Source organism: Drosophila gunungcola, assembly GCF_025200985.1.
Source record: "Drosophila gunungcola strain Sukarami chromosome 2R unlocalized genomic scaffold, Dgunungcola_SK_2 000079F, whole genome shotgun sequence".
NCBI classification, from domain to species: Eukaryota; Metazoa; Arthropoda; class Insecta; order Diptera; family Drosophilidae; genus Drosophila; species Drosophila gunungcola.
This window is the reverse complement of record NW_026453177.1, coordinates 325,754-352,103: the sequence shown is the minus strand read 5'-3', so window position 1 is coordinate 352,103 and position 26,350 is coordinate 325,754. Positions and strand designations below refer to the sequence as shown.

Genomic DNA, 26,350 nt, shown 5'->3' with positions numbered 1-26,350 from the left:
AGGGAGGCAACACTTTTTTTTGGCGACCAAGTCCATCCGACGCAATTAACTGCCCTCTCTGCCAAGACACGAAAGTAAAAACTTTTAAGGAAAAAAATCTCTGTAAATTCATCTTTGTCGCTGCCGGTGATTAATCAAAAGCGAGAAGAGGCCAAAAAAAAAAGAGCACTGCGCGCCCTGACCCATTGAACAGGTGTAATTCTGGGGAAAAAAGTATATATATATACTCTTTTAACTGTCCCTCCGGAGCCGTTAGGCAGTGACTATACATTTTTAAAAGTTTAAGACTAATATGCAAAACCAAAAACAGGCTTGGTAGCGGATTAAAAAGTTATGCGCGCTCCTCACAGCCACGAAAGGAAATTGAAATACCTAAGCCGAAAGCCGTTTTTTTTAACTATATTACTAAATTTTAGAATACTTGTGAAATTATAGCTCTCACGATGAAACGTTCCCATCGAATTGTTACAAAAAACAAAGGTTTTTTTTATTTTTGTACTTATAACTATGTCCTCAAAACTATTTGCGCTTGACTAGTGGTTCTGTATACGCGGTAATTCATCTAAAATACCACCTTCGGGGTTTTGGATAGACACACGAGGTTCAAATATAGCTGGACCGAGACCCGATAATGGTGAACGTGACGGATATGTAATCGGGTTGATAACAGTCCTTCCAGGCGGGAACATTTCATCAAAGGTCGCAGTGGCAAGGATTTCATTTGCCACATCTAAAAACTTTTTTGATAGGCCGTGCTCTAATCCTGGCACAATCTCGTTTAGATATAATTCCTGATTATTGTTGATGAGGCTGTTTCCGACATCTCCCAAAATCCGATCTCCATTGAAAAGGTTTTCCAGGTTCAATTTGAAGTCCTTAAAATTAATGCGCATGGTCATTTTGGTAAACTTTACATAGTCTTTACCATTTCGTAGGTAGCGAGAGCCCCGCATTTTAACAGATGCTTTTGCATTTTCTGGTTTAGAATAAAGTTTTTGGATTTTCGTTTTTATGACAAAAGCTTCAACTTACCACAATATCCCTGCATGTTCCCCCTTCCTTGTATGTCTAGAAGCAGCAAGTTGAGGTGCAATGAGTACTTTCCTCTAAAGTCGATGCGCGGAAGAGTAATCCAAAGGTCATACGATATATCTAACGGTTTGGCACTTTAGGCAAAAGACAAAGACTTTAGAGAAATGAGGCATTTACAAATATTAATACTTATGTACATAAGGCGATCAATAATAAAGTTACTCCCTCCATTGGCCTCGAGATCGGTAAACACAGCTTGAAACTGGCTACTCCGTCCTAGTTCGATATTATCTAGGGACAAGGGCTCCAATGGAGGCGTTTTATAGCCTTCCCCCAGATTTCCGTGAACTAGTAGTGGCCTTATTTGGTAAACAGCGTTGATAATACAACGCTCCAATTGAGGATCATCTCGGACACATGGTCTGATTGTCGACGCTTTCAGAAAAGTGAAAAAAACGACATTATGAGTATTATGCTTTGGTTAATGTCGGTTACAAATTTACATATTTATTTCTTAAGACCTTCCAGACCTTGACACATAAATTAGCATGCAAGTCACACAATGCTGCTAAAGGTCTGATTCATTCTTAGCAGTTGGAAACTTACGCAACTTTGAATGGGCATAGGGGCACAACGCCAATAACCACAACAGCAACAACCCAAAATCTATGCAACGCCAATAGGAAAGCATCAGTAACGCGTTTATTCGTTTAAAAAATGTTTAACGTTAAGCGTTAGGGATCTGGGATTTGAATAAACCGTAGTTGTTGCGCTCGAGCGATCGACTAACGATTCATAAGCCAGTATGCTGTGCTTTTAATTGAATTAAGCAAGCTTAACTAAAGTCTCTCTCTCGCGACATTTTCGTAGCTTTTAACGTGCAGCTCGCTTCTACTGACACACAAGGCAAATATATCTATTGGAAATTGAGAAGCGAATACGTCCGCTTTACCCGCTCAGGGGCACGTGAGTTGTCGCCCTGCATGTAAAGTTAAATTTATTGTATTTTAAGTGAATTAAAACAAAGCTGAATATGCGGTTGTAATTCTAAATAATATATGCAAGTAAATCAACTGCGAAAATTTGAATAGTAAATTTGTTTAGCCTCCTCAAGGGGCCCAACTTCGCGCTTAAGTTGTTGATGCGGCAGGATAGAACAAAACTAGATTGAGAATAACATCAACACCAATCAGAAACCAAAAAATGTTTATATTTTTGATGCAAATTTTTGATTTGGTAATGAAGCAAACAAGCAAAGCACAAAAAAAACCTAAGGAAATGGTCTAATTTTGCCACCACGAGAAAGGAAAAAGAATCTACATTACAAGCTATTTCATAGAAAATAGGTGTTCAAAATTGAACACTATAAACAGTGCGTTTTTGAATAAAATTAGTTTTCCGTTTTTGATATGGCATTCAAAATTAGGTAATGGATCAAATTATTCTGTTAAATCAAAATAAATGACAACTAGATAAAAATTATATATTTATTAATAAAAAGAAAAACAAATTAACGGTAATAATTATTATAACAAAGTAATTGCCTTCGGTCAGTATCAACCAACCAAATTAAAAAAGTTATTCTAAAATTTTAAACCATTAAAAATTAAAAAAAAAATGTTTACTATAGTCGGCCGATCTTAACGAAATTTTAAACGTAAGTCCAAATTATTAAACCATGATTACATTTCGAAGAACTAAAAAAAATTAAAAAACAGCAAAGTTCCTATGGGAGCTATATGCAATAGTCATCCGATCCGGCTCGTACCGACTTATATACTACCTGCAATATTAAGAGAACTTTTGGAAAAGTTTCATTTAGATAGCTTTAAAACTGAGACGCTTGTTTACGTAGAAACGGACGGACGGACAGACGGACATGGCTAGATCGACTCGCTTAGTAATGCTGATCGAGAATATATATACTTTATATATACTTTATATATAAATGCCTCCTTCACTGCGTTGCAAGCATTCTGACTGAAATTATAATACCCTCTTAAAGGGGTATACAAATTTAGGGAAACCCAAAAGTTCCTAAGGACATTGCTAGAATGACACTCCTAGTATATATATATACTTTAAATGCCTCCGTCACTGCAGTGTAAACTTCTTACTGAAATTTCAATACACTCTGCAAAAGCATAAAAATTTAGGGAAACACAGAAGTTTATACAATTTTTAATCTAAACGAGTATTTTATAGTGGGAAAACACCCTCCCTGTTAAAATCAAAAGTTAGCTGATCATAAAACCTGCAACGCATTTAAATGATGGGTCAGAAAAAAAACCCAACGCAAGCAGCCTCTATTTAAGCTCCACCTTACCAACAACTTTTTTTATTTATGCTATTTTCAAGAAGATAGAATCACATCAAATTTGTAACAAATTACATTTGATGCATGTAATAAAAATCCCACACAGCTGGCAAAACGAAAAATCTCTCTTACATCAATAGGCGTTCACACCGTATTTTGGCCTAATTAAGTTTTCAAGTGCTATAAAATGATGGCTGGACTCTGCGACTCAGGATGTTCAAAGAAAGGAACGGAGAGGCAAGGGCGCAAACGCCCCATTGCGTGCAGGCATCAAATTTGCGCTGAAGTACATAAAACACAAGTTAAAAACTTAAATGGATTTACCACAAAATGACGAGAAGCGATGATGGTGAACGTACACGAACACACGTATCCGAGCTGTTAAAATTTCTCTTATTTCTGTATTAGTTGAATCTTGCCCTCATTTCTTTATATTGGAATTTGGGTTTATGTATTTACAACAATAATAACAAAGAAAATCCGGTAAACGCGTTTAAAATATTTCTGTTTATATTATATATTATATTTGAAGGGTTTGAAATATTATATTATATATTATATTTTTTTTGCAAAAGTTTCTGTTTTTTTGATTTAAAAAAAGTACGAAAGGAAGCAAACTTCGGCAACCCGAAGTTCATATACCCTTGCAGCTATTGCAAAAACTAAATATTCTTGAAAACATTAAAATTATGATTGACTTGCGTATGTTTAATAACATTAAGCTATGATTATTTGCAGCTAAATTATTCGATAGTTCCTGTGGCAGCTATATGATATCGTTTTCCGATTTTAATAAAATTAATTCTGAACTGTCAAATTAATAATAAGACAAAAAGAATTAAAAAATAAAAATTACAAAATAGAAAAGTTACGTTAAAAACATATTTATATAATTTTATTGTTTCCATGGGAGCTATATGATATAGTCGTCCGATTTTGATAAATTTTAAACCGTAATTCCAAAATATTTTACTATATGTATGTCGAAAAACTAAAATAAAAATTAAAAACAGCAAAGTGGGAGTTAAATGCTATAGGCGTCCGATCCGTCTCGTTCCGACTTATATACTACCTGCAATAGAAAGACAACATTTGGGAAAGTTTCATGCAGATAGCTTTAAAACTGAGAGACTAGTTTGCGTAGAAACGGACAGACAGACGGACAGACAGACGGACAGACTGACAGACGGACATGACTCTCTGATCAAGAATATATATACTTTATAGGGACGGAGAATTCTCCTTCACTGCATTGCAAACTTCTGACTGAAATTATAATACCCTCTGCAAGGGTATAAAAACCGTGTACCGTATATTTTAATTCGGGGTGATAAGAAGTACGCCGAGGGGCTAGTATTTTGATAAATATATCCCCTTGATAAAAAATATTTGAATTTGTAATTTTAAATAGCTAACCTATAATAATAGAAAAGGTGTTCTTCAAACGACTGAATCTTTAAATCATTGAAAATTCAAATGTTTAAACTTTAATTTTGTAATATTGATTACGCGATTTGTCCGCGTAAGAGTGAGCGTGAGCAATTTGTGAAATAAACTTGCGCTGAGTAGGCATAACAAGAATCTGCATGCTGAACACAAATCTCTGGACAGACAGACAAATGAAACCAGACGGCGGAAACGATCCATATTCAACAAATAAATTATAACCGTCTACTCTTATTTTGTAAAATCCATTTACATGGCTTTTGTCTTCGGAACACGTTTATCACAGTTCTTACCCATGGTTTGAGTCTGGACTCTTTACACTAATTAAATATGAGCAATGACATATTTTAGTGCTGCAGCACTAATTTTTAACAGAAATGTTAAAGTAGCATCAGCGAGATAGCGGCGATACAGGAACGTTGGAAATAGGAACGTTTATATTTTTTAATTTTCTGTCTATATAAATAAATGTTGATTTGTTTAGAATAGAAAGATCTTACGGTACAAATAGGCTTTGAGGATATTTGTTGCGATAAAAATATGGTTATCGCTGGACGTTTCCGCAACGTTGCTGTGCCGCTGCCCATAATTTCTGGTCCTTAGCACGCGCAGTTCATTTTTCTGTAATAAGATATAATAAGAATAATTAAGAAAATGTTCACTTCAATATTTTAATATACACTAGGAAATGGCTGGATAACCGGACAACAAAAACGGTAGAGTTTAATAGCTTGTAGGGATATTAAAAATAAATAGTTAATAAGATGTTTATTCGTTGTCAGACAAAAATGCGGGGAAGTTATTTTACAGTTAAATATCAGCGCAACTTCTCCGATAATTTTTCGTAACTTTTACTTTTTTGGAAGATACTAAGTTGATATTAAAATGGTTCGTCCAACGCTCGTCAGCCTGGGCAAGCAAGTGCCGAAGGACGTAAAAAGCGTTGATAAAATTTGACAAGCTTGAATTGTTCCGTGGAATGAAGTTCTTGTCGGCAGACAAATTTTATTTTCAGTTTACTTTCAGTTTACAAGCATTTCCTGCCCGCAGATGGAAATTGAAAAACATCGATGTTGCCCTGCCGAACGAAACGGCGAGCAGGCAGAAAGAGCTGCTGCCGGATTAGCCCTTGGATGCCCAAGATCCATCTCCAGAAGTGTCTGCAATCATGGAGCCGGAATCCATCGCCCTGATCAGTTTTGTTGTAACGGCAATGTTAAATGTTTTCCTAACATTTTTATGTTATTATCGTTTCCTAGACATCTATCTTAGATGTGAAGAGTAGAGTAGAGATGGAAAAACACGATGTTGCCCCGCCAAACATCGATGACATGGATGTTGGTATCGGTGTTTCTCCACCTCTACTTCGACCGGCGTTATTTTAAGTGACGACGTGTATCTAAAACTATAACTAAGTGCGTTTCATTTATATACATACATATACAGTATATCGGTGGCTAATCTACTGTCAAGAAAAAATTGTGGAAGGACTGAAGAACTGGGGAACAGAAGCTTGCTGGATTGAGTGTGATTCCCAAGTGACGCTTATAGGAAAGTCACACGCACAAACATACGTACGTCGTCCTTGTGTTGGCATTTAAATATTTTTACGTGAAGATTCAAAATTTCGTCGTTAGCGATAGGAGATCGCTGCTTAACTCAACCAAAGTTGACGCACATCTGAAATGTTGGGAAATTTATGTTTTAAAATAAAATGTTATGATGTTTACACATTTATTTCTTTTAGTAAATCCAAGTATTCAACCATTAACGTCCTTTACCAATCGATATTGGCATCCATGTTTCTCCCACCTCAATTGTCAACAGGAACAACAGAAAAAACTAAATATATTATTTTAGCCGTCATTCTCGTCTCACAATACTATTGTTCAGCGACATGTACGTATAGGAAACTGTGAAAATGACCATAAATATTTCATTTGATTTGTTTACTTCAGACAGGCGTAAGCACAGAACCGACCATCAGCTTGCAAAATTCGTTTTCCTTCAAACAATTGTCGACAATATTGGGTACCTTCTTAAAAATGCATCTTTTCCAATCCTTCCACACCTAGCAAGAAGAAAAATAAAATAAAAATTTGAAGCACCTCCTTTTCACCTCCACCTTCTTGACAGGCGGACCTACGCTTTTCAGCTCCTTCTCTTCCAGGAAGCGTCCGCCTAGAGGACTAGAGCACTCACACCTCTGAAGGATGCAGTCGCCGTGATTTTCGACTTCTACGGCATGGCAGACACCATCGAAGCGCGTTCCTCACCCAAATGGAAAGGCCTCAAGGCCTCTCTCTGTCTCTGCAAAGATTTAAAACTGTCAACGCTGATGTCAATGTCATAAACAATGATATGAAAAAATAAATGGATATAGAAACGGATAAGAAAATTATCACATAAATATTAGGAGTTCAGGTGTAAAACTGGAGCCACGAACTACTAGAGCAGTAGTATCAGCCAACAAAAGCTAGATGAGGAATATGCTTATTTAATAATAACCAACTAAAAATTTTAAAATGTGTCTTTCAGATAATAAATGAGTAACTTTTTCTATAAAGCACTTTTTGCTCTAAAAGTTTAAGACTAAATGTTAGACCGAAAACTCTCTCTCTCTCTCTTCTAGACCTCTCTTTTATAGTCTGCAGACAATATACCTAAATATACCATAAACAGCATGCAACATAAACAAGTTATTTTGCCCAACAGGTTCACAACTATTTACCCAGTCCAAACCCTCCATATCTTATCACTGCTAACTGATAAGAATTGTCTCAAAGATTACAACAGTTGCCTGAGTCGGCACATGGGCGAGGCACAGCTCTAACTGGGCACAGCAGTTACCACTCAGTACGAAAATACCATCAGGTTGAACAAGGTAATACAGCAGTGCGGTTTAATTAATTTAAAATTAAATTAAAACATTATTCGATAAGTCTCTCGGAATTTAATAAACATCATTGTGCATAAAGTAATGTGTAGGTTACAAAAAAAAAAGAATTGGCAAAATTAGTTTTTGGAAAATCCAACACAAAATAAGTTAAAAGAATGTTTAGGAATGACTGGATATTCGTTTTTTCAGTTAGGTTAAACTTTTTATCTAATCAAAGCGCCTTAAATTATCGTGTGGGACGCGGGTCCGCAATGTTCTTTTGTGTATTTTACACCTGACTCATTTTCCTATGTATCATGAATCGCAAAGTATGGCTTATCAGTTGTATGGTATTACCAATCTATATGGGACAAACTATAACAGTACTCTCGAATGAATATGGCATACATAGTACACTTGACTCATAAGCGCTTACATTCCTTTTTTTTAATTGACAAAATAATATTGGCGAAAACCGTCACCTTTCCTGCGTTTTAATAGTTTACTTTACTCATTTCTTGAGATTGTGTGTCATAAGTCGAAAATTAAAGCCTTTTTGTTTAACTTGGGTAATGTATTATAATTTTTCTCATTTATAGCTAAATCGTTCTTCAACGAATTGGACATTTTTAAAATGAAAATATAACGCGACTTTAATATAGAAGACGTAAAAGTTAGGAGTAGATTAAGAATTTTGTTAAAAGTCTATAAAAAAACCTTTTTGGTTATATACATACTCATCCTTGCTTTTTTGATAGTATTTAGTAAGTCGCTAACCAAAAAGGACTAGAACGCTTTACTTGATTCACTCGTTTCTTATTAACCAAATAGTTTAGTATTGCTCAAAAAATATTTTCGTAATGGCTAAGATGTAAGATTAAAATTTCAACATTCACACTAGGTAACCATTTACACATCCATAGTTTAGACCCCTGCCCGCCCATTGATAAGCCACCTGCGATAAGAATTCGTGTGTGTGTGAGTGCAATCATTGAATCCCCTGGCTGCCTGTCTATATTGAAGTTACATAGCAAAGATAGGCAGTTGCTACTGGCTTGTAACTTTACGTGTCAGGGTCAAATCAGCTTTTATTAGTAAATGTGGCAATATTCTCTAATGACCCAATCACTTTGTTCTCTAGGTTCACAACGAAATCGAAATACCTAAAGCATGAAGTCAAAACAGTTTCTGGCAGCAGCTGCCTGCCTGGGTGTGGTCCTAGTTCTGGGGGTTGCAATGGCACAGGAAAATGCAATGCTTCAAATACCCCCTTCACTGGTCGAGTGCTACAACACATCTTTCTTCATGAATCGGGATAATCGTTTACCGGCCAACATGGACACTCTTATTTCGCTTATTGAGAAGGTGGAAAACAGCTACGCCGGAACATCAGGTGTGCAAGCCGATATTCGAACCGTGGCGGTGTCCCTGTTGCATCGTTTCCGTCAAGACGGTATTAAAAAAGCCCCTGGAATTAATGCCGTCAACGGCGTAATACCATACAGCCCAACAGGCTTTCAGTTTCCGAAATTCAAAATCTTGCTTTCACGTTTGATTCCGGGAAATGCCAACAGCTTTCCCAACAGTTCCTTGACAAGTGTGGAGCGGTGCTCTCTTCATTTTTTGCTATCAAGCACCTTTGACACAAGATTGCGCGGCGATGAGAACACAGTGTGTAATCAGCTATCTCAGTATCGAGCCCAGCGATTGCCGCGATCACTGAAGAAGGATTATGACAACAACTTTATTGGTGATGTTGAATGGCTCGAGACGCGCTCTAAGCGAGGTCGTTCCTCCACCTCCGAATCAAAATACGGACAATTGGGAGAAATGGACTATGAATCCGATTGGGCCTATGCCGGCCCGGAAGGTCCTAGCCAATGCCCCGTTGAAGATGGCCTTGTTCGAACTCGCTGGGGAACGGTTTCAGCCGGCACCCTGATTGCCGGAATCGCAGCTGGCGTTCAGCAGCAGACAGTCCAATTGAACACCCTGCTAGCTCTGGCCTCTCAGCGAGGTGCACGTGGTCGCAGTCAGTTCCAGACAAGTAATAGCATTGACAACCGGTGGGCGGCTACTTTGGCCGGAGACTTGGCTGAGGTGTCATTGGTTCAGCTTCCAGGGTCGAACAGCAATGCTGCTTCTGTTGGAGCTACAGGAGGATGGAATGATACTGTTTTACCCCACTGGTACTTTTTATCGCAAAGGACCAATCTTGAGGCGACCGATGCCGAGATCCGTGGTGGCCTTGATGGGTTGATTCTTGCCAAGAATGTGGCCAATTGGAGAACTCAAGCATCCAGCCTTAAGCTTTCTCAATTGCTACGCATGTACTACTCCACAAATGGAGTACTTAGTTCCGGTATCAATGCCTGCAGTAGGCAAAGCCAATTCACAAATGTAGCACCATCACAGGAAATGGAGGACCAGACTAGTGCGTTTGCTCAAGTATTGGATCGTGAAATGCAGCTACGTGTCACCCTCCAACCATCCGCTATTGCCGAGTTTGCCGGCAACGCCACCCTATCTCTCGTGACGTATGTGCGTAAGTAATCATTATTTTAAGCTTTATTGCGGAACCACCTTTCATTATTAACACAGATTCTAAGTATACCTTACATTTTGATTTGTCTTAAGCTGTTAATGTTTATTTAAGCTGCAACGAGCTAGTTATTTTGAATTTTTTGTCGTCGTGTGCACTACGACCTTCGTTTTTTTTGTATTATTCCTCCAACAGCACAATCCCTTAACGATGTGTCTTGTACGGCAACAAGTAATCTTGACTTGACGGATGTCATTACTCCAATGACTAATCTGTACATTTTCCTGGATACATCCTGGCAGTATAGAACCATTGTTGACTACGTAGTGTAAGTGACTTATTTAACCCATTCCAGACCTTCATTATAACTAAATAATTTTTTAGTTATGTCATTCAGCAGTTAAATATTCACCCATACGCCAGCACGGTCACCATGCTTTCGGCACAAGATGGGTCGGTTATTGTAAACACCACAAACTATATTACTGATGTATATCAGCAATGGAATGTGACTACGCATGCGACATGTAAGCTATCATTTAATAGTTATTTGCTTTACTTAAAAAGTTTTTTCTAGATACTCAAGGATTTAATCTTCCTAACGTGCTCCGAACGATTCAGAACCTAACCCAAAGCTTAATGAACGTTGAAAAGACCAATTCCAGTTTAAGTGGTCACTCCCTGGTGGCATTAATCATTCCCAATCAACAAACTGTTAATGATGGCGACTCCAGCTACGCAACTACAGAAATTCAGTACATTCGAGAACAGATTCCAGACCTGCGCTTTATATATTATGGCGGTGGAAGTATTCAGCGGTTTTCGAGCTTTGTTCGCGATCCCTCCCAAGATCTTTTCTCCCTTTCTTTGGGCAGTACGGCGGCAACTTCGGCAGGACCCGTAGCGAAACGCATTATTCAAAGTAAACAATAATTTATATATTTCTTTTATTAATTATTTACCCAATATTTTTCCTTGCAGTTCCTCGTCGCGTCATTAACCCTCGTTGTGGATCGAATTGGTACACAAATAGTTGGGGTACTGATCAAACGGCCCAATATGTTGGGCCCGGCAAGGTTAACTTTTACCGAGTCTCTGCCAACTATTTCTTTGGAGCTGGGGCGAACCGGTATTTGACCATTCAGTCTCAGAACGGAGGAAGTTACACCATATGTACTTCACGCTCCTATTCGTGGCCGCAACAGAACTCAACAACGAGCACGACGGCCAACTCAATAGATCAGAGCTGCACTCCAATAACTGGAAATAGTTATAGTTATGACCTTTCAAGCGCCTGTAATGGCTACTACACTATCACCCAGTGTCCAGACTTGTATTTGTCAGTTCAGGCAACCTCAAACACCACATCCTGCACACAGGACGCCTGCCAGACGCCGGACCAATGGCGTTATATTATGTCTATGGTTAACATGGGATGCTATAGCGGTGTCTCGGGCCTGGCAGGCAGCCTGATGACAATTCTATTTGCCTTGTTATTACAGAGACTGATTCAGTGATTGGTGTCTAAATTATGGTAGTATTAGAGGACCGGCGTCAAAGTTCAATGTCCCGTTCCGCTAACCTTAAATATTATTTTGTCGTTTAAAATTGCTAATATATTTTTTCGTACATAAGTAAAAGTTCCAGTGAAATAGTCGTAATAAATGTTCTCTACTAGAACTAAAATTTCCGTTTTAATTTTACCTTAAGAGTGGTTCCCGGTAGGCTCTCTATGTGAAAGTAAGACAAGCAGAGACTAAAGTTTAACTATCTATTACGTTTTAGCGACTTTGGACTTATTTCCGTCTCAACAACGGTCTGATATATCGAACTCAACTACAGTTATGACTAATATATATGTATTTGTCGATACTTACTGGCCATACAACTGGGTTGTTGATTACGTTGCGTAAGTGCGCTAAGCGGGGGAAACAAATACAAATATTAACATAATCTGTTTCAGCTACGTTCTTCAGGGTATTAACATTCACCCGTATGCTAGTAAGGTAACCGTTTTCGCAGCTTCTGATACGTCAGTCATTGTTAATACCACCGACTACATTATCAACGTTTATGAGGCATGGAATTCCACATCACACACTTGGCGTGAGAATGAACTAAAATAAAAGGGATCCTTCTGATTAAATATTTATATTACAGATCCAACTGGTTTCAATCTGCCACGTATTTTGAACACTTTGAGCGCAAGAGTTGAAGACTTGCTCGAAGCAGATCGAGCTACCGACAATCTAGGAGGACGGTCATTAGTTGCCCTTCTTGTACCAAGTCCCCTGTCCTACGTAGATGAGCATGACTATGACTATTGTCGGCGATACTTGGAGCGATTGCGTTGGCGTCTGCCAAACTTGGACTTCATTTATTTCGGAGGTGGAGCAATGGTAAGGTTCTATGATTTCGTTCGACAACCAAGCAAAGATTTGTTCCTTCTAAACACTGAAAAATCTCCCGAGAGCTGTGGTGACCCCGTCATTACACGAATTCGACAAGGTGAGGCTTTTTATATCTACAATGAATATGAATCAAGTTTACAATTTACTTACTTGTAGTGCCTCGGCGTCTTTCCAATCCACGATGCTACGCAGACGGTGTTATAACCGAGCTTGGAATCAACTCCCTTGAACAATTTGGTCGCCTGGGCAGTATAAATTTTTACAGATTGGACTCACTTTATCTACCATCCAGACAGAGCATGCGTTACCTTAAAGTGTCTCCCATTAGCCAAATTACTTTTACCGTTTGCACATCTCGAAGCATTGAACTACCATTTAGAAACCTGAGTGCGCCAATAAGGGCGGAAGAGACCTGCGAGTCTACAGCAACGAGATCATTTAGCTATGATCTTACTGATGCTTGTGCTGGCTACGATTTCGAGCCTTGCCCCCCTTTGTTTTTTTCAGTACAGGCTCAAAGCTCTGGTCAGATTTCATGTACAGCTGAAGCTTGCCAAACACCCGATGAGGCACAGTATGTCGTCAGTTTAAATAATCTGGGCTGTAACGGTGCTACAGACGTAACATCTAATCTCGTCTTAGCCGTTCCGGTTATTGCTTTCATATTCGTAGGCTATGTCTAAACACCAAAACCGTAAATAAATCTAAAAACAAGTTTGTTTATTTATATTTTCTATTCAAAGAAACAAATTAATTTTGCGAAATGCTGGAAGTGGGAGATCTAGATCTATCTACCAAATCCATAGGATTCAGATTGAGTAAGTGCAAATTTCAAACGATGGGGTTGGAGACTGCCCATTAATTGGGTTAACAAAATAAAGGAAATCCCTCGAAATTTCGTATAAAATATAGAGGGTACATAAGAAAGTTTGCAGACCCTATCAAAAATAGTATTAAAAGGATATAGTTGCCAGACGTTTTTCTTTGAGTACTTAGACGCCACCCATGGTTGGTGCACTTGCTAACAGTATAAGAGCGGTAGCTACTATCTATAGCGAAGACAAAAACAGTAACTGATAAAAGGTAACTGCTGCAGCACTTTTTTCAAGATAGAGGGCGCTGTGCAATAAAGTGTAGTATAAGTAAAATTTAAATCGAAAACGGTCGTGAAGCTGGGCTCCACGCCCAGTCAAGTCAATTTTAATTGTAATTTTTAATCATTTTCCCATTAAATCCTATTTATACTCTTATGTTACAGATCTTATTAAAAAAAAAAAATAAATATAAATACTCTTGAAGCGTTCAAAAAAACTTCAACATAAGTACAATCGAAGTTAAGGTGGCGCTAAAAGCGAAGGGCGTGCAGCACCCCCACCCCCCGCTAACAATTCTGTAATTCTCTCGCTCTCTCTCATCTGCTAGCAGCGGCCGATCAGTGGCCAAGCAGTGTCAGAGGGGCGGCAGAGAGCTTCATAGACCCCATAACTTCTAAAATAATAAAAAAAATAAAAAAAAAAATACAAATTTGCTGGGTCTGATAGATATAACCAAAACGCACACACAACAATCAACCCCAACCTTCTAACATGTCGAAGAGTGGCAGTAAATAATTTCACGATTTGTAGGCGTTAATGTGGCCGTTTTGAAATTAACTTGCGCTGCTTAGGAAACACTAGAACCTGCATGCCCAATCCCAAATCTCTAGTTTTAGTTTCCGAAATCTCGACGTTCATACAGACGGACAGACGGCCAGACAAACGGACAAGGCTAGATCGACTCGGCTATTGATCCTGATCAAGAATATATATAGTTTATGGGGTACGGAAAAGCTTCCTTCCTTTTACTCTACGAGTAACGCGTATAACAAGAAAAATAAATACATATTATACTCTCTTGCATTCCGATTTAATACTTGCTTTTCGAAGAGCTCTTGCTGACAACCACCAAAATAGGCAACAGCACTCCATATGCCTGCTTTTGCAGAAAACCAAATTTGGGGTACAAAAGGCTCTTCTTTTGTAAAGTCAACGGAAGGAGTAGGAATTTTTTTGTTTTTGGCGCTTTCTAATCTTAATCAAGCGAAAGGATGAACAGACAGCGAGGGTAGGTTAGAAGAGGGTGAGGGGGAAAAGACAAGTCAAGACTCGACACAGTGGTTTAAATCAAAAATCAGTTCGGTTATACATTAAGCACGAATAAAAGGCCTGGCCTTGTGTGCCAGTTGAGACATTCACAAAAAATTAATTTCATTTTAACTGACAAAAACAACTAGAAAGGATGCAGCTTCGTACTAAATAAAATGTCAAGCTTTATTTTGAGCATGTGCAAAGAGTAAATAAGGCAAGAAATATACAAAATTGTTTTTCATAAATGAGCTCAGGTCAGTTTAAATGTTGCGTGAACTTTAAAAAGGATAAACATGTGCCCTAATCCTTTTTTTGTATTGTTAATAAATATGGTGGGAGCCAAGGCAACCTTTTCACAAGTGGAACTAAATATAAGTCGAAAATTAAATCGAAGCTCACTTCCCAAATTTACTGGTTCTCTCAAACACCTTTTATACCCTCGCACAGGGTTTTAAAAGATTGTAACGCAGAAAAAATATTGCGATTGATTTAACTCTCTAGCTTTAAGACTCAGCACACAAATGGTATAGAATCATAAAATTCGGGCGTCTAAAAACCAATATTTTAAATTTGGGTTACAGCTTACAAACTTCTTTATACCATCCTTAAAATTTCAAAATTATATTTCACATTGTTTGTTTCGACCAACTTAATCAAATCTGTCAGAAAAACCGCAGCCAAACTCAATTCATTTAATTTTGGCGTCTGACAAATGCTACCCCAACAGAAGCTCAAGTTTCTATATGCACTTGGATGCGTCTTTAAAGACAGGCACATACTCGACAAAGCCACCGGCTGTGACCGCAAAACAGTGCCCGAGGCCGACTTATTTGCAGTTTAGAATGTGTCTGTCTGAGAAAATATTATTGCTGACTATGCATCAGAAGTTCATGATATTCTTAAATAATATAAAACTGAGTCGCATATCAGTGTCCTGACAGGCGAGCCCAGGACAAGCAAGGGACAAAACCAGGGCGACCGCAAATCAAACTGGCTGCAAAAGTTTTTGGCCCAAGGCAATGGGTAACATGTGATAAGTTTATTGTCTTGCCGCATGACGCAAGACTATAAGAGGACGGAAAAAAGGTCCAAGAACCAATATCACATTTCATAAGGGAAAATATGTTTTCTTTGTAAATAAATTAAGTTGTCTCGCCCACAAATATTAATTGCTTAATTAGCATATGCGTCTGGCGTGACCAGAGGAGCCCAAAAACCCTCTTTATACGCAAGCTGGTTGGGGGTGGACTTGGATGAACCGACAATGACATTTTCAACAGAAAACTCACCTTGAGGAAATGTGTGTCTGTTGTGCAGAAGCATGAAAAGTTTGCTTAACAGCACACGTGCCGAGGCGTCATTAAAAGGGTAATTGGGAATATCAAATTAATTTCAGATAAACTTAAGAAACCATAACCATTGAAAGTTTTCTTTAATATGTCAAGTCAAAATGATAAAGTCTCGGAAATTATTCTTCGGTGCCTAATAATTGACGCACAGACGGACATATCGTTGTGGAATCACAACCAATCGATTTGGAGAACATAACAAAATGAGCGATAAACACATGCAACAACTAGATGCAACAACTATACACACAACAGCTTGACCTTTTCATAGTTCATATTAAGAACGTTGATCGTCGATAAATGGCTTGAACCCAAAAGCCGAAATATGCACTGAGCATCATTATTTGTTACTTTCTTTTTTTAAGCTAAGCTACTAAGCGCGAACTGATCTCAAATCTGTTGATAAGCACTGATACTGAAAAGATTCGTTTATGCTTATAAAAAGTTTATATATGGTGTGGGCCTGTCTGTAAGTTATTATCGATGCTTGGAGTTCAACGTCAGTGGCTATAATTCTAAATAACTGTGACTAGCTTTTTTAATAAATAGGAATTTCAGATATAACAAACAAATAAAGAATTTCGTTGAGCTGTGGATGCTGTTACACATATTATAAAGAATTTGAAATCTTGAATGCCGTATAATTTTCGCTGCAGCGTTAGAGGGTTGTTACTCATTTTGGGACTTTAATTATTGTTGTTTCTGCTTTGTTCACCAGCTATTGTTCCTCGAGTTTTATTTGGTTGATTCTGATGTAGGCTATCGATTTTTCCTTTCTTACACATTCTTAACATGAAAAACACGACTGATTATGATTATGAATATACAAATTGCCCTTATTAGTGGGCCACTGAAAATAAAACCTGTTCTTTTAAGAAGAGAAACAAAGGCATAATTTGGTTTATTCGGTTTAATACAATTAAAATATAATCTTTAACCTCATTTACAGAATATAAACTTTTCTCTTCTAAGTCTGCCATATATATATTCAATTCATTATAGTAAATTTAAGATTTAATATGTCTATTAAAATTGCTGCACAAAAACCTCAAATAGAGTTTAAAATGTTGTTTATTTTGGCAAGAAGTAATACAGAGATAAGGAGAAACAATAAAACTTTCCGTCTCATCATTGCTTTTTATTTTCTGGGTATTTATTTAATTCTCAGTAATAAGTACTCGCAACAATTTTATTAAGTGAAAGCGAAGACAGGGCCCCATGTCCTCGCGTTTTAATTGAAGATACCAAGGAAACCGCAAGCTTGCAATCCATTAACTTTTTGCCACTGAGAGAACTAAAGGAAATGGGCACCCAAGGCAGTTGCTTTGCATGCAGAAAGGAAAGAGAACTTTGTTCACTTTTTTCTGTTTTGGGTTGCAGCTGTAGTGGGCTCTTTATCATCAGCAGTAGCAACAAACAGACCTGCAAATTATGAAAAATAAAGCACAATGCGGCTACAGGCAGACATACGCGAATATTATAATGTGCTTATAATAAGTTTTTGCTTGCTGTTTCCACTCCAAAGCAAACCAAGTTGTTCACTGTTTGAGTTTTAAAGTAAAAAAGTAATTTTTGTTTCCTTTTTACATTTCTTAAAATTTCAAGTGTTTTTATTTTTTTTTAATTGAAGAAGCAAAATTAAATTCGTCCTGTATTTAAATATTATGTAATGCTGAATTCAGAAAAGACTAATAGCTCGTTTCGATATATATATATTCTTTAAATTTTCGATTGAGCCAAACAAGAATAAACTCTTTGAGTCAGCTAGCTTTGAACTCAAGAGGAAATAGATCAAATAGGAATGCTGCTACGGTCAACAACCCCAAGTAAACCCTTTCTCTTTTTTTCACCCACCTTTAAATTTTTATACCCTTGCAGAAGGTATTATAATTTCAGTCAGAAGTGAAGGCACCATGTCCGACCCTATAAAGTATATATATTCTTGATCAGCATCACTAGGATAGTCGATCTGTCTGTCCGTACGTCTGTCTGTACGTTTGTCCGTACGTCTATCCTTACGTCTGTCCGTACGTCTGTCCGTTCGTTCGTCCGTCCGTTTCTACGCAAACTAGTCTCAAGTTTTAAAGCTATTTGCATGAAACTTTCCGAAAAGTTGTCTTCGAGGTAAAGGTAGTACATAAGTCGGAACAAGCCGGATCAGACGACTATGGCATATAGGAACAATCGGAAAAAAAATAACTTTGATGTTTTTTAAATTTTTTGTAAGTTCTTCGAAATATTGTATTGCGTTATTATTTCAGAATTATCAGAATCGTACGAATATATCATATAGCTCCCATGAAAACAATCGGAATATTACAAAAAATAAATTGAAAAAAAAGGTTTACTTTTCTGTTTTTAGCTTTTCTTTAAATTTCTTTTGGACATAGTAAACTACATCGTATAGCTGCCATAGGAAAGATCAAATAACTTAGCTGAAAATCATCATAGCTTCAATGTTATTAAACATATACGCATATAAATCGAAATTTAGAAGAATATTTCGTTTGTGCTATTGCACAATTGCTGGAAGGGTATATAACTTCGGCTTGTCGAAGTTTGCTTCCTTTCCTGTTTAAGCTGAAATAAACAGCTGTTGTAAATATAAGCTGGAGATGTACATTTTAATATGAAATTAGGAGTACCAGAATACTAAGGGATTGCTTGAATATGAGGGTTAAAAATCTCGAACAGGATGCTGTGTGAGTGCCTTGAGCCGGCACGAGGCATAAATCATGCACCCAGTTTTCAATTTGGCGATAAGCATCTAATAAAACTTTTGCACAGTCGCACACGTCCTTGACCACAAGAAATTTGAATACTTGTGCTTTGCGTTGTGCTTAATGTGTTGTTGACCAAGTCAAAATTAATGCAAAATGTTGACTCTGAGAAGGAGGCTGGCCGAAAGAAAATCCTTTTTCTGGGAAACATATGTGCGACCGTCCAAAGAATACTAAGATGTGAGTGGTTTGGGTTAGGTGATTGAGGTCCGCATGCCAAACCATGTGCTAAGTGGCATGTGGTCAAACGGCCTCAAGTTTTGGGTCCATGGTCAAGAATAGTTTCAATTTACGCCTTATGAGCGAACATTCATCAAATGTGTTTTTAGAAATTTTAAGTGTCAAAAGCCCAGACACACACCCCGCAACGCCTCTTCCACAGCTGTGAGTTCAACCCTTATCGATGCCGAAATGGGTTAACTGTCCGGCTTGCGAGTTTGAGTGTCCGGTTTTGGAATAATTAATCACACTCTCGCATGCGATTTGTAAAGTTAATTACCGTGGCGAAAGCTCATATAAGAGGAAAAGGGTTTCTTTCGGCTGTGTGTACAAATTGTAAGTGGATGGGTGTGAGATTGTCGTGTACATCTAAGTGCTCGACATGTCTCCAAATTCTGACAGTTTAGCACATATTCTAACTGGACGGTGCTGGAGCATTTATTATTCATGCCCTGCTTCATGCCATCTCCGCATTGACTCCTACTCTTGCGGCTCCGTAAACATTTGCCATGGACAGCGTCGTTAAGTGTGCATGGAGTCCCGCGTCCATCTAGAGTTGATTCAACAGCAGTGTTTGCTGACGGGGTTTTTTGAGCAATAACAGTTTCTATTTATCTATGTGCCCAAAGCAGTTTTACTTTCAAATGTAGATAAAAAATTCATGGCTGGACACCGCTGTGTAACGCTTAGGTGGTAAACAAGTTCAGTGCATTTTATGGCATAGATAATTGTTGAAATTGTATAGCTTTGTAATGTGAATGCAGTCAAAAAATCAATCGAATCTGTAACCGCAATTTTTAAACTAATACAAAATAAAGGGCTGGAAAAGTTCAGAGGTCATTTGTTGATTTTACTTCAATGAAACTTTTCCAACTTCCATCTGGAAGTGGCAATTCGACATGCAAGATGTTTGCATAGGAGGATGAAAAGTAAAGTGTGAGTATCTAGGCCTTTGTCCTTTGCTTTAATTTGATTTTGAAAATAGTTTGTGAAAGTTGTATGGTGACAGTAGGTCCCCACTATGAAAATGCGATACCAATAGAGTTGAAAAAGGCTACGATATTATATAGCCATATATTAAAGTTTAATTTATCTAACATATTCGATTGAATTACTTGATGAGCGACACTACACGTATTTCACAAGTCACCTTTATATCTTTTTGGTGTAATTACAAACGATTAACCACAATGAGTGTAATTACCAAAATGTTCTCTTATTAAACATGAACTTTTTTGAGCGACACGCAATGTTGATTCATAGGGGCATAAATAAAGAAAACAAAACACTTCACACGAAAATTCATAAATTAATCAAAAATATTGTTTGCTAACAAATATAGGTAAGACAAAGTCGGGGAAAGGTATTCCGCCCACACGCGACAATTGACCCTTTTGTTAATTAAATTTCAGAAACAGTGAACGGACGTTTGGTGAGTGTGTCATGTTGATATGCAAACAAAGGAACAAATTTGTTTGGTAGAGAGAGGAGTGGACTGTATATCTTGATTATATATACTCAGAATCAAGGTCGTCGATATAAATTTACAAAAGTATTATTCACATATCCATATTCAAGCTGATGCTCTTAGGTCTCATAAATTTTCGCCTAAAACGAGGGAAAAGGGTTGACGGAGGCCCAGCCCCAGCGGGTAGCGACACCCTTGTAGCCTTCTAAACAGAAGCTACGATAGATAAATACATAGATAGGTAAGCCGGCAGGATATGGATTCCCTGCATATGATGGTTATCTGGTCGTCTATTAGCCCACATAAATTATTAACGCGCATTCGGAATGTGCATGTAGTTTATTAGCACTTGAAGACTCTAGTTCAGACTATTGCGTGTGCCCTTTTTATGTCCTTTGCATGTTTGGTTCTCTTGCCAAAATTTTCCCATTTCTCCATTTGTATTAATTTACATACGACACGCATTCTCGCATTTTGGCCATAATCCTGGCAGAAGAAGGTCTAATGGGTTGATTTTTATGAGATATACGCGTGTGGCTAAATGTTGAGTAGTTTTCAATTACTTGACTAAAATGAAAATATAAACACCTTAAAACGGGATACTGTTTGTATACCTTTGCAGAGAATATTAAAATTTCTGTCAATAAAGATATAAAGTATATATGTATTCACCATGCGAGCTGATCTAGCCTGCCATTTAGCTGGTATGGGAAACCAAAATTGTCATTTTAATAACGGTTCAGCTATTATTAATATAGGTGGAACACTAACCAATATAAAGAGAGACATTTTAAAAATTAGAACTCTTACCATATATTATTTGATAAAATAAATAAAATAAAAATAATTAAAACAAGAGAGAAAGCAAACTTCGGCAAGCCGAAGTTCATATACCCTTGCAGCTATCGCAAGAATTAAATATTTTTGAAAACATTAAAATTATGATTTACTTGCGTATTTAAACCATAATTCTGAAATATTTAACCATAACCAGCTATATGTCGAAGAACTAAAAAAAAATTAAAAAACAGCAAAGTTATAATTTTTTTCAATTATTTTTCCGATTGTTCCTATGGGAGCTATATGCTATAGTCGTCCATTTTGATGAAATTTTAACCATAATTCTGAAATATTTAACCATTGCTATATGTCGAAGAACTAAACAAAAAATTAAAAAACAGCAAAGTTATAATTTTTTTCAATTATTTTTCCGATTGTTCCTATGGGAGCTATATGCTATAGTCTTCCGATTTTGATGAAATTTTAACCATAATTCTGAAATATTTAACCATTGCTTTATGTCGAAGAACAAAACAAAAAATTAAAAAACAGCAAAGTTATAATTTTTTTCAATTATTTTTCCGATTGTTCCTATGGGAGCTATATGCTATAGACGTCTGATTTTGATAAAATTTATACCATAATTCTGAAATAATTAAACATTGCTATATGTCGAAGAACTAAAAAAAAAATTAAAAAACAGCAAAGTTATAATTTTTTTCAATTATTTTTCCGATTGTTCCTATGGGAGCTATATGCTATAGTCGTCCATTTTGATGAAATTTTAACCATAATTCTGAAATATTTAACCATTGCTATATGTCGAAGAACTAAACAAAAAATTAAAAAACAGCAAAGTTATAATTTTTTTCAATTATTTTTCCGATTGTTCCTATGGGAGCTATATGCTATAGTCTTCCGATTTTGATGAAATTTTAACCATAATTCTGAAATATTTAACCATTGCTTTATGTCGAAGAACAAAACAAAAAATTAAAAAACAGCAAAGTTATAATTTTTTTTCAATTATTTTTCCGATTGTTCCTATGGGAGCTATATGCTATAGTCGTCCGATTTTGATGAAATTTAAACCATAATTCTGAATTATTTAACCATTGATATATGTCGAAGAACTAAACAAAAAATTAAAAAACAGCAAAGTTATATTTTTTTTTCAATTAATTTTCCGATTGTTCCTATGGGAGCTATATGCTATAGTCGTCCGATCCGGCTCGTTCCGACTTATATACTACCTGCAATAGAAAGACAACTTTTGGGAAAGTTTCATGCAGATAGCTTTAAAACTGAGAGACTAGTTTGCATATAAACGGACGGACAGACGGACAGACGGACGGACAGACGGACGGACAGACGGACATGGCTAGATCGACTCTACTAGTGATGCTGATCAAGAATATATATACTTTATAGGGTCGGAAACGTCTCCTTCACTGCGTTGCAAACTTCTGACTGAAATTATAATACCCTCTGCAAGGGTATAAAAATAAACTTTCGTAGTGGTGCGGTGCTATTTTTGTATTGTACGCATAAAATAGAAATATTTTAACAAACATTTTTTCGGATGGAGACGCAGTTTCTAGGTAGAAAACGACTTGGTTGATAAGGGAGCGTCAATATCTTACTAAAAAATACATAACTGTGTCAATCAGCATAAATTAAAGCCAATAAAAATCAACATCGAGTAAAAAAATATTATCAAATAAAAGATACCACGACATCCTTTGATGCGGGTGGCATGGCAACCCAAAGATCAGAAATCAAATCCAATGGGGAAAGACACAGAGCAGGACATTGAAAACACAGAAAGCTGGACATCGACCAGGGCTCTTCTTGGCACTGCCGCAGACTCTTGTCAATAATTCAACTTATCACCGGCGGAAATTAGAATGAAAAACCCAAAGGACAACCATCCGGGCACCCTTGAGGGCACGTCAATAAATACACATTCAAATGATGCAGTTTTCAATATTAAGCTGAAGGGATTTTATTGAAAGGTGTTCGAGCTTGTGAAAGAGGGGTGGTAAAAGATTTTAAGTTCTTCAACTCTAAACTTTGTGTGTCACTTGTTTGAATTCGTATTTCGCATCTTGAAGGTCCATCCACCCTCCCAATCGTATTGAAAATGGAAATCCCATAAAAGAAAACCAAGAACTCACCACCCAGGCAGTTACCAAACCGTCTATTTACCTTCGTTCACTTCAATCTGATTTTCAGTTTTTCTTTTCGTTTGGTTGTTGTATGCTGCGAAGCATCCTTTAAGGTGTCAAGGTGCTTGTAAATATTTTCTTTGAACAAACTTGACACTTTTAAAAAGCCTGAAGCATCAATACGGCTATTGACGTAGGAATTTTAAATATGTATCTTAATATACATATAACTGGAGCTATATGCTATATTCGTCCGATCCAATACGATCCAATACGGCTATTGACGTAGGAATTTTAAATATGTATCTTAATATACATATAACTGGAGCTATATGCTATATTCGTCCGATCCGGCTCGTTCCGACTTATATACTACCTGCAATAGAAAGACAACTTTTTGGAAAGTTTCATGCAGATAGCTTCAAAACTGAGAGACTAGTTTGCGTAGAAACGGACGGACAGACGGACATGGCTAGATCGACTCTCCTAGTGATGCTGATCAAGAATATATATGCTTTATAGGGTCACAGCGTAGAAAGTTTCTGACTGAAATTATAATACCCTCTGCAAGTTTATAAAATTACTTTGATCGGGTTAAGTAATCGAGTGATAAGGGCATTAACGGTATATCTTATCTAGTTAGGCCTTGAGATTCCTAACACAAATGAAAGCTCGCATTACTTTACTTACTTACTTTACTTTTCTGTAAATTCAAAGCATTCAATAGCAAATAAATCTGTTGTCCGAACAGTACACATGTTTCGACCTTTGACAATTCCCTACGGTAGTATAAACTTACGGTTGGTCTGTTGTCTGAACTTAGAAGTCTACTTTTGCATATATTTCTCATCTATATTGTAATTACCATTTACAAGCACTATAAAAACAAGACTTTCCAAAGGCAAATACATCAGTTTCAAAGAGTTTTCGCTATGGTGCGACAATTGGTAAAAAGCTTAATAATATTTGTGCTCGCAAACGTCTGAGTCTTACAGTCTTGTTTGCAGATTCTTGTCCTTTCGCTGATCCTGTTCTGGGGCAGCTCACATGCTGTTCTCAGTGAGTTGGCCCGACAAGGGGAATCTGCCATCCAGGGTTTGGCCGACATCAAGATGGCGCCCCTTCGATATTTAGATGTTCTTTTTGGAGCTAATCCGGGTGGACTTCGAGGACTACACGGTGGTATTTATGACCCTGGAAATACTTTGCCACAAACTGCCGCAGTTTTACAAGCATTAAAAGCTGCTAATATTTTGGCTGGAATTGATACATTGAGGCCTGGATACAGTAAAATATCAGCTGGAGTCGGCCAGGGGAGCGATTTAATCACAATAATTAAGAACACACGCCCTTACTATCCATACCTGACTCCAACAGGTATTCCAGGGCATTTTAATCCGATGGGTTGGCTACCTGGTGGTCCCGGTCCAAACCGTCCGGGTGGAACAGTTCCGAATCAACCGGGTAGACCATCCCCGGTAGGTTTCCCAAACATACCCGGTAGACCAATCTCTGTTGGATCATTTGAACGATTCCCAGGAAGGCCAATCTTTGGTGTATCATTCCCTGGTGGATCATTCCCTGGTGGACCACTCCCTGGTGGATCATTCCCCAGACCATTTCCCAGCCAATCAGTTGGAATCAGGGGCGGTGTAGGCGCATCGGTAGGTGGAGGCGGCGGAATCTTCGGAAACGGTGGACTATTCGGTACTGGAATATTTGGCCAAAATGGACTGTTTGGAACAGGACTCCTTAGCGGACCTTCGCTCGACCCCTTTGGAATTTTCACGCCATTTGGTAACTTCTTCGGAGGACTAGGAAACTTATTCGGATTCTCATCCTCAAGCAGCGCAAGCGCAGCAGCGGGGGCGTCTGCTCAGGGACACCCGAACCTTTTTAACAAGTTTGGTCTTCTCGGTCGCGGCTTGCAAGGTTCCATCAGCGTGGATCTCGACGGCACATTGCCTTCGCCAAAAGGCATTTTAGGAGGGTTGTTATCCCCTCTTCTGGGGGTATTGGGATAGTACTGAGGAACCGACTTATGCAACGGAAAAACGGACCTGACGGTAAAACGCTTAGGCTTAACTTTTAGCATTAAGAAACGACAAGTGTCGGGGTAGAATTAACATTTGTCTTGGCCAAGCTTTGTAAATGCAGTACCCTTTAATAAAACTAAGCAGCATTCCAATAATATAAACCTTGATTGGTCAAACTTTTTAGGTACCACTTTATTCACAAAATTAATTTGTTTGTTCATTTTCTTAGAGTGGAATGTCACATTTTTGTTTTCTATTTAGTAGTTTGTGCTTTACACCTCCAGAATATTGTGAGCACTGACAGGTAATAAAATGTTTGCTTCAACTGTTTTAAAACTCGTAGAGTACGTATTGCATTCGTTGATAAGTATCAGGATCAATAGCCGAGTTGATATTGCCATGTCCGTCTGCCTGCCCGCCCGTACGAATGAATCTCGAAAACTATTGGGATTTGACATGCAGACTCTAGTAATATCAAATGTGGACACGCCTACTCCAACGCCAACAATTTGCGAGAGTCTGTCATGTCACTCTGAGACATGTTAGACCCTAGTTGGGCTGTGTGTGTGTCATATCTACATATCTACCCGTTACTCGTAGTATGTATGTGACAAGTAGAAGGAAGGCATTTTGTACCCTATAAAGTATATATATTTGATCATGAATAGACGATCAATAGATGAGTCAATTTAGCCATGTAAGTCTATGTCGAGCTCTCAGAAACTACATACATATGTATAAAATCAGGGATTTACGATCTTTAACGCAGATTCTAGTTATTCCACGCAGTCTGTCATG

General features: G+C 37.6%; 4 protein-coding genes across 8 annotated transcripts in view; 2 read left to right on the top strand and 2 right to left on the bottom strand.

Moving 5' to 3' along the window:
* Nucleotides 1–460: 460 nt before the first annotated feature.
* On the bottom strand, nucleotides 461–2,329 carry LOC128256972 (protein takeout). Its single transcript, XM_052987735.1, has 4 exons — nucleotides 1,639–2,329; nucleotides 1,230–1,467; nucleotides 1,033–1,166; nucleotides 461–976 (listed from the first exon to the last, which is right to left on the bottom strand). The coding sequence occupies exons 1-4, from the start codon at nucleotides 1,721–1,723 to the stop codon at nucleotides 534–536; spliced, it is 900 nt and encodes a 299-aa protein (XP_052843695.1). The 5' UTR covers nucleotides 1,724–2,329; the 3' UTR covers nucleotides 461–533.
* Nucleotides 2,330–4,549: 2,220 nt separating this feature from the next.
* The window catches only part of LOC128256973 (uncharacterized), a 31,257-nt gene continuing 9,456 nt past the window's right edge, over nucleotides 4,550–26,350 (bottom strand). Inside the window, exons 5-6 of one of the 3 annotated variants that reach the window (XM_052987737.1) lie at nucleotides 5,296–5,416; nucleotides 5,128–5,156 (exon numbers count right to left, since the gene is read on the bottom strand). In XM_052987737.1, the coding sequence (XP_052843697.1) occupies nucleotides 5,143–5,156; nucleotides 5,296–5,416 (135 nt within the window). In that variant the 3' untranslated portion in view covers nucleotides 5,128–5,142. Of the gene's footprint in view, nucleotides 5,417–6,520; nucleotides 7,106–26,350 lie in introns of those variants that run through there. The other 2 variants (XM_052987736.1, XM_052987738.1) reach the window with 2 other exon arrangements.
* LOC128256959 (uncharacterized) lies at nucleotides 7,533–13,340 on the top strand. Of its 3 annotated transcripts, none has more exons than XM_052987703.1 (6): nucleotides 7,533–7,679; nucleotides 8,815–10,218; nucleotides 12,001–12,124; nucleotides 12,179–12,321; nucleotides 12,376–12,723; nucleotides 12,783–13,340. In XM_052987703.1, the coding sequence occupies exons 2-6, from the start codon at nucleotides 8,844–8,846 to the stop codon at nucleotides 13,307–13,309; spliced, it is 2,517 nt and encodes an 838-aa protein (XP_052843663.1). In that variant the 5' UTR covers nucleotides 7,533–7,679; nucleotides 8,815–8,843; the 3' UTR covers nucleotides 13,310–13,340. The 3 variants fall into 3 exon arrangements, with proteins under 3 accessions (XP_052843663.1, XP_052843664.1, XP_052843662.1); XM_052987702.1 differs by lacking the exons at nucleotides 12,001–12,124; nucleotides 12,179–12,321; nucleotides 12,376–12,723; nucleotides 12,783–13,340 and adding exons at nucleotides 10,411–10,543; nucleotides 10,600–10,742; nucleotides 10,793–11,137; nucleotides 11,197–11,901 and having other exon boundaries at nucleotides 7,545–7,679; XM_052987704.1 differs by lacking the exons at nucleotides 12,001–12,124; nucleotides 12,179–12,321; nucleotides 12,376–12,723; nucleotides 12,783–13,340 and adding exons at nucleotides 10,411–10,541; nucleotides 10,600–10,742; nucleotides 10,793–10,934 and having other exon boundaries at nucleotides 7,543–7,679.
* LOC128256970 (ejaculatory bulb-specific protein 1) lies at nucleotides 24,334–25,713 on the top strand. The gene is made up of 2 exons (XM_052987734.1): nucleotides 24,334–24,463; nucleotides 24,524–25,713. Exons 1-2 carry the CDS (start codon nucleotides 24,449–24,451, stop codon nucleotides 25,538–25,540), a joined length of 1,032 nt encoding a protein of 343 aa, XP_052843694.1. The 5' UTR covers nucleotides 24,334–24,448; the 3' UTR covers nucleotides 25,541–25,713.

Excerpts from the sequence above, each read along its gene's own strand:
- LOC128256959 (XM_052987702.1), top strand. The coding sequence starts at position 8,844 with ATGAAGTCAAAACAGTTTCTGGCAGCAGCTGCCTGCCTGGGTGTGGTC. Across the intron at positions 10,544-10,599 it reads ACCATTGTTGACTACGTAGT|TTATGTCATTCAGCAGTTAA; the intron begins GTAAGTGACTTA and ends ATAATTTTTTAG. Across the intron at positions 11,138-11,196 it reads AGCGAAACGCATTATTCAAA|TTCCTCGTCGCGTCATTAAC; the intron begins GTAAACAATAAT and ends TTTTCCTTGCAG.
- LOC128256972 (XM_052987735.1), bottom strand. The coding sequence starts at position 1,723 with ATGCTTTCCTATTGGCGTTGCATAGATTTTGGGTTGTTGCTGTTGTGG. Across the intron at positions 1,167-1,229 it reads TTTATTATTGATCGCCTTAT|TGCCAAACCGTTAGATATAT; the intron begins GTACATAAGTAT and ends TTTTGCCTAAAG. Across the intron at positions 977-1,032 it reads GAACATGCAGGGATATTGTG|AAAATGCAAAAGCATCTGTT; the intron begins GTAAGTTGAAGC and ends ATTCTAAACCAG.